Here is a 16,232-nt window from a genome sequence, read left to right on the forward strand (position 1 = left end):
AAAAATTAAAATGTTTTCAACAAAATATGTAACCAATCAATAATCAAGGTAAGTACTATGTAATATAGTCTATTGGCCTTCATGTGAAAATAAAACTGTTAGTGAGTGAAAATGATAAATCAAAAAGTTGAAATTTTTAAAAACAGGTAACCTGGGGCATAAAGCTTACACCTCCCCTTAACCTTGGACAATATTCATACAACAAAATGACAATTTCTATCAAAGATTCTGACAGTTGTTGGTCTAAAAGCCTGATAAAATATTTGTTTTCATCCTTTTTGGAATACAGTTATTATGTGAATATCCATGTTTAATTTGAAATTTGGATGCAGAAAGGATGAAAAAACTGGCAAGGTATAGCCATAATGGGTGTTAGGAGTCTGTTAGATATGATTACTACTGGGCTTGGCTGTGATCATGATGTGGCAACTAGTTCTCTGGCTGTGATCATGATGTGACAACTAGTTCTCTGACTGTGATCATGATGTGACAACTAGTTCTCTGGCTGTGATCATGATGTGTCAACTAGCTCTCTGACTGTGATCATGATGTAGCAACTAGCTCTCTGGATGTGATCATGATGTAGCAACTAGCTCTCTGGCTGTAATCATGATGTAGCAACTAGTTCTCTGGATGTGATCATGATGTGACAAGTACTCTAGTTTTGATCATGATGTGACAACGAGTTCTCTGGCTGTGATCATGATGTGACAACTAGCCCTCTGACTGTGATCATGATGTAGCAACTAGTTCTCTGGATGTGATCATGATGTAGCAACTAGTTCTCTGGCTGTGATCATGATGTAGCAACTAGTTCTCTGGATGTGATCATGATGTGACAACAAGTACTCTAGTTTTGATCATGATGTAATAACTAGTTCTTTTGCTGTGATCATGATGTGGCAACAAGTACTCTAGTTTTGATCATGATGTAATAACTAGTTCTTTTGCTGTGATCATGATGTGACAACAAGTACTCTAGTTTTGATCATGATGTGACAACTAGTTCTCTGGCTGTGATCATGATGTAGCAACTAGTTCTCTGGATGTGATCATGATGTGACAACTAGTTCTCTGACTGTGAACATGATGTGACAACTAGTTCTCTGGCTGTGAACATGATGTGACAACTAGTTCTCTGGCTGTGGTCACTAATAGACAGACTGTAATTCTACTATTAAAGGTTTGTTCATATCAAAACCAATGAACAGTAGATCTTCAGAATTAAGTAATCACTCAACTTGTAGAGTCTAAAATACTTGTGATATGCACAGTTGTTGTTATCCATTGGATTCATATTTACAACAAAACATGTTACTCCCAACCAAACATTCATTGCTGCCAATATGACCGCTCCTTGTCAGGTAATGAATAATGGTTCACTAATTCGAACGTTTACTTTTTGTCTTAATATATCTGAAGAAATAGCCATATTTAAAAAAAAAGTATCTATACATCTGATATACGTTCAGACAGGAATATGGTCAAACATGATTGATCGAAGTACCCGTCAACACTGGTTTCAGGTATACAACCACATGTACTTAAATCAGGCATAAAATTAGATACATGCTTTTAACATTTTCATAAATTAAAGGAAAATAAATTTATTACAGGGTGGTATGCAATGTAACATATTAGTATATGTATGTAATTAACATGTATATATATAAAAAATTGTTTTTTTTCTAAAATGTGTCGGAGGATAACACTCAACTTTTATAGAAGCACAACTTATATATGAAAATGATGATAAAAACCAACTGAAAAACAAATCTAAATCATTTAAAAATATACTTAATACTTTGTACTCAGTTCTCCCAGTTTAATTTAAATCTTACATATTTAACTATCTTATCATTTGTTAAAGATCATTTATAGAATTGCAACTCTTTCTTACATACCAAGTTATAGAAAGTAGGTGATTTTGAAGAAAGCATGGTAAGTATCATTATCATATCTAACCTAAATCTCCTAGGAGTTCATCAAATAAAATTACAGATGCTACAAACTTTTTCTACAAAAATGGTAACTTCATCAAACATTTCTGTATTGAAAAAAAGGGCCTATCGGTCTTAACCGTCATTTGACTACAAAAACTTTCAGCAGGGAGCAACGTTATATTTTCTACTTTGAATGAAATCTTACTAAGAGGCTGTTTTTCCTGATATAGACGGTAGATTTGGTGAGGAGTAGGTAAATGTAACAAGTGTTACTTATTTGTCGACAGTAAAGTTGGAGATCAATCCAACTGGTAAAACTTGAGAAATTTGAAATATGTGTTGCTCAGGAAAACCATGATTGCACAATCATGTTACAAAATGGCCTCCCTGGCTGCCGTGTCCAAGTTTCGACAAGGTAAAAAAATAACAACACTTTGTTGGCTACCTGTCCTTAACATTCCCCCCAAATTATAACTCAGCGGCCTCATTGGTACCAGTGGAACTGTGGAACCAGTGCATACTCGAAAAATAATAATACTTGGTCAGGACTCTCTCAGGATCATTTCATGCAAGTTTGAGCTTAATCCCATTGGTGGAACTTCAAAAGAAGTTTGCAATGTCAAAAGTTTATACACGATGCACGGCACATTACAACTGACAAAGCTCAATGTCTACAAAAGGGTGTGTTGCTTTTAACAAGATCTTAAATACTGAAATTGATTTCAAAAAGAAACTTCATTATCTATTCTCCTGCTCTCAGAAAAATTATTTACAAAAAATGAATAATCTTTACAAATATCAGTCTGTGAATTCTTTATCTAAAACACAACATGCACAACATTGAGGGAAAAAATCCAATATTGTAAATGTACTTATTTCAGTGCAATAAAATTCTTTTGCTTACTGTAAATTTTGATCAAATAAGCACAATGAAAATTCATGATTTTGCAATAATTGTTATATTGACAACATACACAAGAAATCCTAGAAGGATCTTGACATCCACCATTGTTTGACCTCTATTTGCTCATTGAAAGTTGGATCTTTTCTCTTCTCTGTTTTTGCTCTTAATGATAAGACATTTGAACAATCCTCTGCAGAAATAGCGAGACTAAAGGGAACACATGTATGACATTTGAGAGATATCCATTCAGTACTTCTTCAGAGACCGAGATAACAATCTTTACTAGGTGAAAACAACATGGCTCCCTTTCAGTCATTTCGTTTTTTTTTATCAGTCCCAAACTCAAACAGGCACAACTAGGGATCAAAAGAAACCTACACATGAAATTTGAGAAATATGTATACAGTTGTTGTCAAGAAATAGTGATAAAAACCTTTTAAAGTCAAATCAAAGATAGCTAACGTGGGCCATTTTCTTTTTTTCTGATCATTGCCAAAATCAAACAGGAACAACTATGGATCAAGGGAAACATACAAATGAAATTTCAAAAAGATCTATATTTATTCATTAAGGATATAAAACATGTTTAGCCAACGGCTAATCTTCCACATGGTCCTCTCTAGGTGATTTTATCAAGACTTTAAGTTTCAAAATGCATAATAATTTTTTTTTCTAAGTCCCATATAAAACTTGGGTCATACATATGAATACTGCTATGATGATTGCTGTGTAAAGACTAAACATTGTCATTGGTATAAAAATCTAGGGTCTCAATTAAGAAGTGAACTATTGGGTAGAGCCAACGTTATCTAGTATAATGTAACATTAATTTTTGGCCTAGCTTGTGTTCATTTCCAAAACTTTAGTTTTAAGATGCTGGCATACCAGTGTATTGTTGAAAAAAATAAAATCCAGATTTTGAGGTGTTCAGTACTACTACCATAGACATTGGGCCCGAATTATTGTGCTTCATTGTTACTAATGGCAAAAAGTAGCCTGGTCTAATGATACTCAAGTTGTTAAAGTGAGTCTTGACATCATGAAACATAACAAATATCACACAAAAAATATCACAGTGCTAAGGCAACAGTCATCAAGATCCAAACTCGGTAGTGTCAGAGGTGATCCTTTTATACTCATAAGCACCACGCCCATCCATCTTCAGATAATACTGTAACAAACGTTTTACCAGGATATATCAAAAGTTTTATCTACAAAGAATCAAACATGTATATTAACATGTCCAGTATGAATGCAACAAAAATCAAAGTACTGAAAGTGTTGTAAACACAAATTTAGTTAGTGTCATAACTACTGTTGATTCAGGTGGCTCTACTACAGATCTCTGTAATACTGAATTAACTGTATAATTTATCTTTAAAACCAGCATTACATTAGGTGAATACTTCCATCCTTACAGAAACACAATTAACATTAAAATTTCATGATTTCAAACATTTTCTAAGACATGTCATGTTATTAGTATGTCTTACCTCATGGTGCTTCCACAAAGATTTTCTGTGTGACACTGTGAATAGTGAAATCTGAACCTGAAAAACAAAAAACAAAGATCCACAATTTGGTGACTGTATACACAATAGTATACTTCACAATCTTGTTAATACATACACCATCAAGGGCCTTTAATACTTACTTACAAACATACAGTCAAAACTCGTTATCTCGAAATTCAAGGGACCGTGAAAAATATTTCGACCTATCTATATTTTGACCCAAATGAAGTGTACAAATAAGGGTAAAGATATCAGTTTCCTGATGTTTATTATGGTTGAATGAAGTAGAGCTGCAATAGCATGCAAACAATGTAGTTTAATCTTAAATTTGAAATGGCAGAAAATAAACAAATTTATCCTACTTTCTCCTTCTATTGTTTATTCATCCAAATAACAAAACGTGTAATAACAACTCCAATCAAATGCATTTGTACTCACATTATTCCGTCCCACACACGTGCACAATACCCTGATTGACCAAGTACATATACATCATATATATTTTATGGAATGACATAAAACCAAATCAAAATTCGCTTTTGATACGCTACAAGAAACAATGTGCGAAGCTACAGATCATATCAATATGACTTTATTGTGAATAAATAAACATATGAAAAACACGGCACAAGAAAGGTTTTACCTGTTACAGAAAACATTGTACAAGCACTAGACTTAAAACTCGTGCACAGATATAGACTCTATCAATGAAAAATACTTTTAGCACTTCAATGCTTAATCTGACATAGTGCCCAATCACAGTCATTAGTTAACAACCTCAAAATTAGCTTCTTTTGGATATGTGGGGATCAGATTTCGTCAAAAAGTTTGTACTGGTTTGATGGTTTTATTTTTATCCTTCCTGAAGATGCACACAAACAAGCTAAATGTTTTCATGTTTTGTGTAAACGCGCTACTTTTTTTAATGTACAAGTAAGTCACTGCTACAGGATGGTGACACTAATTTAGAAGCCAACCTTTAATTGGATAATTAAACTGGTAATTAGTCGTCAGAGACCAAGTGTTGTGTGTACAGTGGACCAATACACCGTAATTAGCCATGTGTTACACACAGGTGAATTTCTACTCTTTGTATGCATTGACTGATTTTGTCAGAAGACATGCCGATTGTAATATCCTATCTATGTCCATATACAATCCGGAAATAATGTCCGGTATTCATCTGTCCTACTCTTGTAACCGGAAGTTAGGTTCGAGATTATAATAAACAAGAGGCCCAAGGGGCCTTAACGGTCACCTGGGGAATATATGTCAATAATCTGGGGATTTTAAAATGTTGCAAAAATGTAACAACACTTGTGCAGGACCGCATGTAAAATATCTGTACCAAGTTTGAACATGATCCACCCAGTGGTTCTTGAGAGGAAGTCCAAAATGTCTTAGCCAAACAGAGGTCAGGGTTGCACATTTATATAAAGCAAATCATGTTTTCGTTTACAAGTTGAAATATAGCTTAGTTAGCACAGTTAATATCACATTGCCATTCGACACAGCTAAGAAAACGTGTATCCAGAGAACAAGAGAAATATGAGTTTGGACGAAGTTGTTGAACTAGGGAGGTCGATGGATGCTGCTGATAAATACTCAGCACAGATTGAAAAAGATTTAGCCACCGGTTTCGCCAAAGGCGTGGACACCAAGAAAACTGCTCGCAAACATGACCAAGCATGGAAACAGGAAAAGGATGGCCAAAGAAACAGACACAGGCGAGAGAAGGCAGGAAACCTAATAGCATTGTGAAAGACAGAAACACCTGTTTCAAATGTGGGAGAGAATGGCCACACAAAAATCAGTGCCCTGCACAAGGAAATCCGTGTCATTCATGTGGAAAAAAAAACACTTCGAAAAAGTGTCTTTCATAAAACAAAAAGGTAAACATGTGAAGGAAGTACGTGTAAATTACGACACAGCCAGCAGTGAAGACAGCAACGACTACTGCTATAGTGTAAATAAACAACAGCAAAAGGGAATGTATCTAAGACACCAAAACTCTGCGTCAAGGGGAACGACATCCTATCAGAAGTTTTAATAGATATCTATAAACATCATCGATCAAACAACATACAAGCACATTGGTTTCCTAAGGTCAAAAGAGACAAAGGTCCCAGACTTCTTCCCTACGGTGGTGGAAACCCGCTTAAGACACTTGAAACTCTAAAAATAAAAATAAAAACAAAATCCAAATATAGCGTACACACATTTCATCTTGTCGAACGCACCTATGGTTCACTTATTGGATTTCTGTCTGTGACAGAACTAGAATTGGTCAAATCATCAACAAAATAACTGACCACCAGAGAAAAACCCTGTTCGATGGAGTTAGGAAGTTAAAAAACAAAACCGTAAAAGTACACATTGACAAAACTGTGAAACCTGTCGTGCTTAGACACATGCGCGGCAGAAATAAAGCACGTGGTTGATGAAGACATCAATGAACGCATCAAAAGCACATTGACACCGTGGATCTCCCCTATATTTAACCCCACCGAAGAAGGGAGGAACAGAAATAAGGCTGTGTGTTGATATGCGGGAACCCAACAGAGCTATTAAAAGGGAATGTAATGTAAATCCAACACTTAATGAATTGATGAATTGATGAACGATCTAAATTGTGCAAAAGTGTTCTGCAAGCTTGATCTTACATCAGGTTATCACCAGTTGATGAAGACATCAATGAACGCATCAAAGGCACATTGACACCGTGGATCTCCCCTATATTTAACCCCACCGAAGAAGGGAGGAACAGAAATAAGGCTGTGTGTTGATATGCGGGAACCCAACAAAGCTATTAAAAGGGAATGTAATGTAAATCCAACACTTAATGAATTGATGAATTGATGAACGATCTAAATTGTGCAAAAGTGTTCTGCAAGCTTGATCTTACATCAGGTTATCACCAGTTAGCGTTATACGAAGAGTCACGACACATAACTACATCCAGTAAGCATATTGGAATCTTCAGATTCAAACGTTTAAATTTTGGCATTTCTTCAGCATCAGAAGTCTTTCAAGAGGCGATTTGAGGAGTAATCCAGCACTTGAAAGGAGCAAAAAACAAGAAAAAAGTGTGAATTTAATAAACAGACAATATCCTTCTTTGGAGTTGTGTTTGGACCTGATGGGATGTCATGACCTCACAGACGTGGAAAGCAGATACCAGACTATTCCACGATATGTGAACCAAATAGGAGGCTTACCCACAAACAAACAGTCTGTGAATGGACGAAAGAACATGAGAGTGCATTCACTCAACACTTGGTGTTGTTTAGATGGAGCAGGTCTTGGTGCAGTGTTACACTATCAGACAAAATGGTGGTCTACGCGAGCCATGACCTCACAGACGTGGAAAGCAGATACAGTCAAACTGAGCGAGAAGCACTTGGTGTTGTTTGGGCACGTGAGCATCTGAATGCTTACGTATGTGGAGCACCTAAATTTACAGTAACAACAGACAAGCCCCTGGAAAAAATTTGGACAAAACCTAACCCAACTCTACAAATCGAAAGATGGGGGCATCGTCTACAGTCGTATAAAATGAAAGTAAAATACAGACCTAGTGAAGAAAATACAGCTGACTACCTCTCACGACATCCACATGAAGGAAAAGTCTGTTGTAGTCACGAGGAAAAGGTTGCTGAATATCATGTTAACTTCATAGCTGAAACATCCATCCCCAAGGCAATGACAATAGATGAAATAAAAGCAGCAACTGTGAAAGACGAGACACTCATGAAAGCAATCAAGCTGACCAGGAACAGTCAATGATGGTACACTATCAAAGATCTCTCTGAAGTGACTGACATTGATGTAGTGAAACCAAGTCCACTGAGAAGTGTACACGATGAACTTACCGTTCACACTGACAATGTCTTGTTACGAGGATCTAGAATAGTTATACCCAGTGAATTAAGAGACAGAGCTGTCAAAATAGCGCATGAGGGACACCAAGGGATAACCAAAACAAAATTGTTTATCCGGTCGAAAATTTGGTTTTCAAACATTAATGAAGAAGTGGAAAAGGCTATAGAGAAATATGTAGCATGTCAAGCTACTTCAAAAAAGCCAAACTACGCGAACCACTTAAGATGAGTCCTTTACCTTCCGGATCATGGCAAAGACCTAGCGCCGACTTGTGCAGACCTCTCCCTTCAGGAGATTACCGTCGACGAATACTCCAGGTACCCAGTAGTAGAAACTTTCAAAAGTGTCTCGTCAATCACAACAATTCCTGTTCTGGACAAAGAGGTCAGCATGTTTGATATCCCCAAAGGTATAAAAACAGATAACGGTAGTCCATTCAACTCCAGCCAGTTTGCAAAATATGCAGAGAACATTGGATTTGATCACCGAAAGATCACTCCTTGTTGGCCTAGAGTGAATGCCCAAGCAGAAGTATTCAACAAACCACTGATGAAATTAATTAAAGCCTCTCACCTGAAACATAAAAATTGGAAACAGGAAATGTAAAAATGCTGCATAGGTTGATCTTTTCCAGAGAGTCAAGCACCAAGTTACTCGAAATTCCACATACCAAATGTAAGCCTGAGAATGTGGAGGTTGAGGGAATCTTGCACAACGACAGCTTGGGGAAGTCAAAAATGAAATCACTGGAAGATATGAGGAACAGATCATCACACTCGCCCAAGAAGGAGGTGGGAGACATATAATACTAGAGACTGAGGTGAAAGGAAAATTGACCCAGAAATATGACCCCAATCCATACCAGGTGGTCGAAAGTAAAGGATCAATGATAACTGTACAAAGAAAAGACCGTAAAGTAACCAGGAACTCTTCATGTTTCAAAAAGGTCAAGTTTGATGTTCAAGACCACAGTATTTCTGATCCTTATATTGATGATGACTATAATGAGATTTATCATGATCAGACGGAAGTTCCAAATACTTCACTCACAGAAATGGTGGAGACCAAAACAAAAAATGTACCTTGGAGGTCAGGGAGGCTACGGTCAAAGCCTGCATTCCTTAAAGACATTGTGCAAAGCTAAATGTGACATCAGTGATAAGGTTAGAGTAAGGCAATACATTGATACTCTTAACAGCAAAATAATCCCTTCAATGTACTTTGGTTACATAAACTCATTTTTGTTGGTTAGTTGGGTTACATAAACCCATTTTTGTTGGTAATTGGTCTATATATATTGCCTCTGTTAAATCTGAACTGTTTCTTTGGTCCTAATTACATATCTACATTATTAATATCATCCTGACAAATATTCCAGTCAATGCAAGTTCTGTTCTAGTCAATTCATTAGGAAGTCTTTGAAGAAAAGAAATCAGATTGGACTACTGAACTGTGGCACGATACTCATTTGTTCATATATGATACAAGATCTTTCTAAAGAAAAATGGGGGGATGTAATATCCTATCTATGTCCATATACAATCCAGAAATAATGTCCGGTATTCATCTGTAATACTATTGTAACCAAAAGTGTGGTTTGAGATCATAACAATACTGATTGAGAGTCCCAGATATGCTACACTGATGATTTGACAAAAATTTATTTTGAGACAAAGAATGACTGTTTTCTTGCTTTACAATTGAAGAGACTGATAAATGGCTTCAACTCAACCGAAATTTCAGCTCAATGAAATTTAAGTCAACTAAAATTACAATGATATAGGAGAAAAATCGTGGCTTGAAAGTTATTTCAACTCAAACGTAATTTTGACTCAAGCAATTTCGAGACAATGAGTTTCAACTCTAAATATTTACTGTTCTTTCACTTGATAAGTTAATATGACAACTGTTTTTTCTCTTGATAAGTAAATATAACAACTGATAAGTAAATATCTTTCAATTTCAAAATTAATATGACAACTGTTCTTTCACTTGATCAGTTAATATGACAACTGTTCTTTCACTTGACAAGTTAAAATGACAACTGTTCTTTCACTTACTAAGTTAATATGACACTTGTTCTTTCACTTCCAATGTTAATATGACAACTTACTTTCAAAGTTAATATAACAACTGTTTTTTCACTTGATCAATTAATATAACAACTGTTCTTTCACTTTCAAAGTTAATACGACAACTGTTCTTTCACTTTCAATCTTAATATGAGAACTTCCTTTCACAGTTAATATGACAACTGTTGTTTCTCTTGACAAGTTAAAATGACAACTGTTCTTTCACTTACTAAGTTACTATGACAACTGTTCTTTCACTTCCAATGTTAATATGATAACTTACTTTCAAAGTTGATATAACTGTTCTTTCACTTGATCAATTAATATAACTGTTCTTTCACTTGATATGTTAATATGACAACTGTTCTTTCACTTGATAAGTTAATATGACAACTCACTTTGAAAGTTAATATGACAACTGTTCTTTCACTTGATAAGTTAATATGGCAACTGTTTTTTCAATTGATCAGTTAATATGACAACTGTTCTTTCACTTTCAAAGTTAATATAACTGTTCTTTCACTTTCAAAACTAATATGACAACTGTTCTTTCACTTTCACAGTTAATATAACAACTCCTTTCAAAGTTAATATGACAACTGTTCTTTCACTTGAAAAGTTAATATGTCAACTGATTTTTCAATTGATCAGTTAATATGACAACTGTTCTTTCACTTTCAAAGTTAATATGACAACTGTTCTTTCACTTCCAATGTTAATATGATAACTTACTTTCAAAGTTAATATGACAACTGTTCTTTCACTTGATCAAGTTAATATGACAACTGTTCTTTCACTTTCAAAGTTAATATGACAACTGTTCTTTCACTTAAGTTAATATGACAACTGTTCTTTCACTTTCAAAGTTAATATGACAACTGTTCTTTCACTTTCAAAGTTAATATGACAACTGTTCTTTCACTTTCAAAGTTAATATGACAACTGTTCTTTCACTTGATCAGTTGATATGACAACTGTTCTTTCACTTGATAAGTTAATATGACAACTCACTTTGAAAGTTAATATGACAACTGTTATTTCACTTTCAAAGTTAATATGACAACTGTTCTTTCACTTGATCAGTTGATATGACAACTGTTCTTTCACTTGATAAGTTAATATGACAACTGTTCTTTCACTTTCAAAGTTAATATGACAACTGTTCTTTCACTTGAAAGTTAATATGACAACAACTTAATATGACAACTGTTCTTTTTCAAAGTTAATATGACAACTGTTCTTTTTCAAAGTTAATATGACAACTGTTCTTTCACTTTCAAAGTTAATATGACAACTGTTCTTTCACTTGAAGTTAATATGACAACTGTTCTTTCACTTGAAAGTTAATATGACAACTGTTCTTTCACTTCAAAGTTAATATGACAACTGTTTTTTCACTTTCAAAGTTAATATGACAACTGTTCTTTCACTTGAAAGTTAATATGACAACTGTTCTTTCACTTGCTAAGTTAATATGACAACTGTTCTTTTCTTGATAAGTTAATATGACAACTGTTCTTTCACTTTCTTTCACTTAAGTTAATATGACAACTGTTCTTTCACTTTCAAAAGTTAATATGACAACTTTAATATAACAACTGTTTCAATAAGTTAATATGACAACTGTTCTTTCACTTTCAATGTTAATATGACAACTGTCCTTTCACTTGATAAATTAATATGACAGGTGTTATTTCACTTGCTAAGTTAATATGACAACTGTTATTTCACATTCAAAGTTAATATGACAACTGTTCTTTCACTTGATCAGTTGATATGACAACTGTTCTTTCACTTGATAAGTTAATATGACAACTGTTCACTTTCAAGTTAATTCACTTTCAAAGTTAATATGACAACTGTTCTTTCACTTGACAACTGTTCTTTCTTGATAAGTTAATATGACAACTGTTCTTTCACTTGATAAGTTAATATGACAACTGTTCTTTTTCAAAGTTAATATGACAACTGTTCTTGACAACTGTTCTTTCAAAGTTAATATGACAACTGTTCTTTCAAAGTTAATATGACAACTGTTCTTTCACTTGATCAAAGTTAATATGACAACTGTTCTTTCACTTTAAGTTAATATGACAACTGTTCTTTCACTTGATAAGTTAATATGACAACTGTTCTTTCACTTGAAAGTTAATATGACATCTTTCACTTTCAATGTTAATATGACAACTGTCCTTTCACTTGATAAGTTAATATGACAGGTGTTATTTCACTTGCTAAGTTAATATGACAACTGTTATTTCACTTGATCAGTTGATATGACAACTGTTCTTTCACTTGATAAGTTAATATGATAACTGTTCACTTTGAAAGTTAATATAACAACTGTTCTTTCACTTTGACTTAAGTTAATACGACAAATGTTCTTTCACTTGATCAGTTAATATGAAAACTGTTCTTTCTCTTGATAAGTTAATATGACAACTGTTCTTTCACCTTCAAAATTAATATGACAACTCACTTTCAAAGTAAATATAACAACTGTTCTATCACCTTCAAAGTTAATACGACAAATGTTCTTTCACTTGCTAAGTTAATATGACAACTGTTATTTCACTTGATCAGTTGATATGACAACTGTTCTTTCACTTTCAATGTTAATATGACAACTGTCCTTTCACTTGATAAATTAATATGACACTTTCAATCCTAATATGAGAACTTCCTTTTACAGTTAATATGACAACTGTTCTTTATCTTGACAAGTTAAAATGACAGGTGTTATTTCACTTGCTAAGTTAATATGACAACTGTTATTTCACTTTCAAAGTTAATATGACAACTGTTCTTTCACTTGATCAGTTGATATGACAACTGTTCTTTCACTTGATAAGTTAATATGACAACTGTTCTACTTTCAAAGTTAATATGACAACTGTTCTTTTCTTGATAAGTTAATATGACAACTGTTTTTTCTAATTCAACTTTCAAAGTTAATATGACAACTGTTCTTTCACTTTCAAAGTTAATATGACAACTGTTCTTTCACTTGATTAGTTAATATGACAAAACTTGATTAGTTTTTAATTCACTTGAACATACTGTTCTTTCACTTTCACAGTTAATATAACAACTGTTCTTTCACTTTCAAAGTTAATATGACAACTGTTCTTTCACTTTCTAAGTTAATATGACAACTGTTCTTTCAATTTCAAAATTAATATGACAACTGATTTTCAAAGTTAATATGACAACTGTTCTTTCAAAGTTAATATGACAACTGTTCTTTCACTTCATAAGTTAATATGACAACTTTCCCTTCACTTGATCAGTTCATATGACAACTGTTCTTTCACTTGATCAGTTAATATGACAACTGTTCTTTCACTTGATAAGTTAATATGACAACTGTTTTTTCTCTTGATAAGTAAATATAACAACTGTTCTTTCAATTTCAAAATTAATATGACAACTGTTCTTTCACTTGATCAGTTAATATGACAACTGTTCTTTCACTTGACAAGTTAAAATGACAACTGTTCTTTCACTTACTAAGTTAATATGACACTTGTTCTTTCACTTCCAATGTTAATATGACAACTTACTTTCAAAGTTAATATAACAACTGTTTTTTCACTTGATCAATTAATATAACAACTGTTCTTTCACTTTCAAAGTTAATACGACAACTGTTCTTTCACTTTCAATCTTAATATGAGAACTTCCTTTCACAGTTAATATGACAACTGTTGTTTCTCTTGACAAGTTAAAATGACAACTGTTCTTTCACTTACTAAGTTACTATGACAACTGTTCTTTCACTTCCAATGTTAATATGATAACTTACTTTCAAAGTTGATATAACTGTTCTTTCACTTGATCAATTAATATAACTGTTCTTTCACTTGATATGTTAATATGACAACTGTTCTTTCACTTGATAAGTTAATATGACAACTGTTCTTTCTCGTGATAAGTTAATATGACAACTCACTTTGAAAGTTAATATGACAACTGTTCTTTCACTTGATAAGTTAATATGGCAACTGTTTTTTCAATTGATCAGTTAATATGACAACTGTTCTTTCTCTTGACAAGTTAATACGACAACTGTTCTTTCACTTTCAATCTTAATATGAGAACTTCCTTTCACAGTTAATATGACAACTGTTGTTTCTCTTGACAAGTTAAAATGACAACTGTTCTTTCACTTACTAAGTTACTATGACAACTGTTCTTTCACTTCCAATGTTAATATGATAACTTACTTTCAAAGTTGATATAACTGTTCTTTCACTTGATCAATTAATATAACTGTTCTTTCACTTTCAAAGTTAATATGACAACTGTTCTTTCACTTGCTAAGTTAATACGACAACTGTTCTTTCACTTTTAATGTTAATATGAGAACTCACTTTCAAAGTTAATATAACAACTGTTCTTTCACTTTCAAAGTTAATATGACAACTGTTCTTTCACTTGATCAGTTAATATGACAACTGTTCTTTCTCGTGATAAGTTAATATGACAACTCACTTTGAAAGTTAATATGACAACTGTTCTTTCACTTGATAAGTTAATATGGCAACTCACTTTCAAAGTTAATATGACAACTGTTAATATTTCACTTGATAAGTTAATATGACAACTGTTCTTTCACTTTCAAAGTTAATATGACAACTGTTCTTTCTTTCAAAGTTAATATGACAACTGTTCTTTCACTTTCTAAAAGTTAATATGACTTGATAAGTTAATATGACAACTCACTATAAAAGTTAATATGACAACTGTTATTTCACTTGATCAGTTGATATGACAACTGTTCTTTCACTTTCAATGTTAATATGACAACTGTCCTTTCACTTGATAAATTAATATGACAGGTGTTATTTCACTTGCTAAGTTAATATGACAACTGTTATTTCACTTGATCAGTTGATATGACAACTGTTCTTTCACTTTCAATGTTAATATGACAACTGTCCTTTCACTTGATAAGTTAATATGACAACTGTTCAAAGTTTTCTGTTCTTTCAAAGTTAATATGACAACTGTTCTTTCACTTCATAAGTTAATATGACAACTGTTCTTTCACTTTAAGTTAATATGACAACTGTTCTTTCACTTTGAAAGTTAATATGACAACTGTTCTTTCTTGAAAGTTAATATGACAACTGTTCTTTCACTTGATCAGTTGATATGACAACTGTTCTTTCACTTGATAAGTTAATATGACAACTGTTCTTTCACTTCAAAGTTAATATTCACTTTCAAAGTTAATATGACAACTGTTCTTTCACTTGATAAGTTAATATGACAACTGTTCTTTCACTTAAGTTAATATGACAACTGTTCTTTCACTTGAAAGTTAATATGACAACTGTTCTTTCACTTTCAAAGTTAATATGACAACTGTTCACATATGACAAGTTAATATGACAACTCCTTTCTTTCACTTTAAGTTAATATGACAACTGTTCTTTCACTTTCAAAGTTAATATGACAACTGTTCTTTCACTTTCAAAGTTAATATGACAACTTTCAAAGTTAATATGACAACTGTTCTTTTCACTGATAAGTTAATATGACAACTGTTCTTTCACTTGAAGTTAATATGACAACTTTCTTTCACTTGAAAGTTAATATGACAACTGTTCTTTCATTTGCTAAGTTAATATGACAACTGTTCTTTCATTTGCTAAGTTAATATGACAACTGTTCTTTCACTTGATAAGTTTTGACAACTGTTCTTTCACTTTCAAAGTTAATATGACAACTGTTCTTTCACTTGAAAGTTAATATGACAACTGTTCTTTCACTTGATCAAGTTAATATGACAACTGTTCTTTCACTTGATAAGTTAATATGACAACTGTTCTTTCACTTTAAGTTAATATGACAACTGTTCTTTCACTTTAAGTTAATATGACAACTGTTCTTTCACTTTCAACTTGATAAG

At 33.1% G+C, this 16,232-nt stretch overlaps 1 protein-coding gene across 1 annotated transcript in view; it reads right to left on the reverse strand.

Moving 5' to 3' along the window:
• Nucleotides 1-1,763: 1,763 nt before the first annotated feature.
• Nucleotides 1,764-16,232, reverse strand: part of LOC132562015 (ATP-binding cassette sub-family D member 3-like) — a 60,838-nt gene continuing 46,369 nt past the window's right edge. The window contains exons 23-24 of the mRNA XM_060226737.1: nucleotides 4,341-4,397; nucleotides 1,764-4,018 (exon numbers count right to left, since the gene is read on the reverse strand). Of these exons, the coding sequence (XP_060082720.1) occupies nucleotides 3,941-4,018; nucleotides 4,341-4,397 (135 nt within the window). The 3' untranslated portion in view covers nucleotides 1,764-3,940. The remainder of the gene's footprint in view (nucleotides 4,019-4,340; nucleotides 4,398-16,232) is intronic.

Source organism: Ylistrum balloti, unplaced genomic scaffold, assembly GCF_031769215.1.
Source record: "Ylistrum balloti isolate Yb309-2 unplaced genomic scaffold, AGI_CSIRO_Ybal_v1 Utg371326, whole genome shotgun sequence".
NCBI classification, from domain to species: domain Eukaryota; kingdom Metazoa; phylum Mollusca; class Bivalvia; order Pectinida; family Pectinidae; genus Ylistrum; species Ylistrum balloti.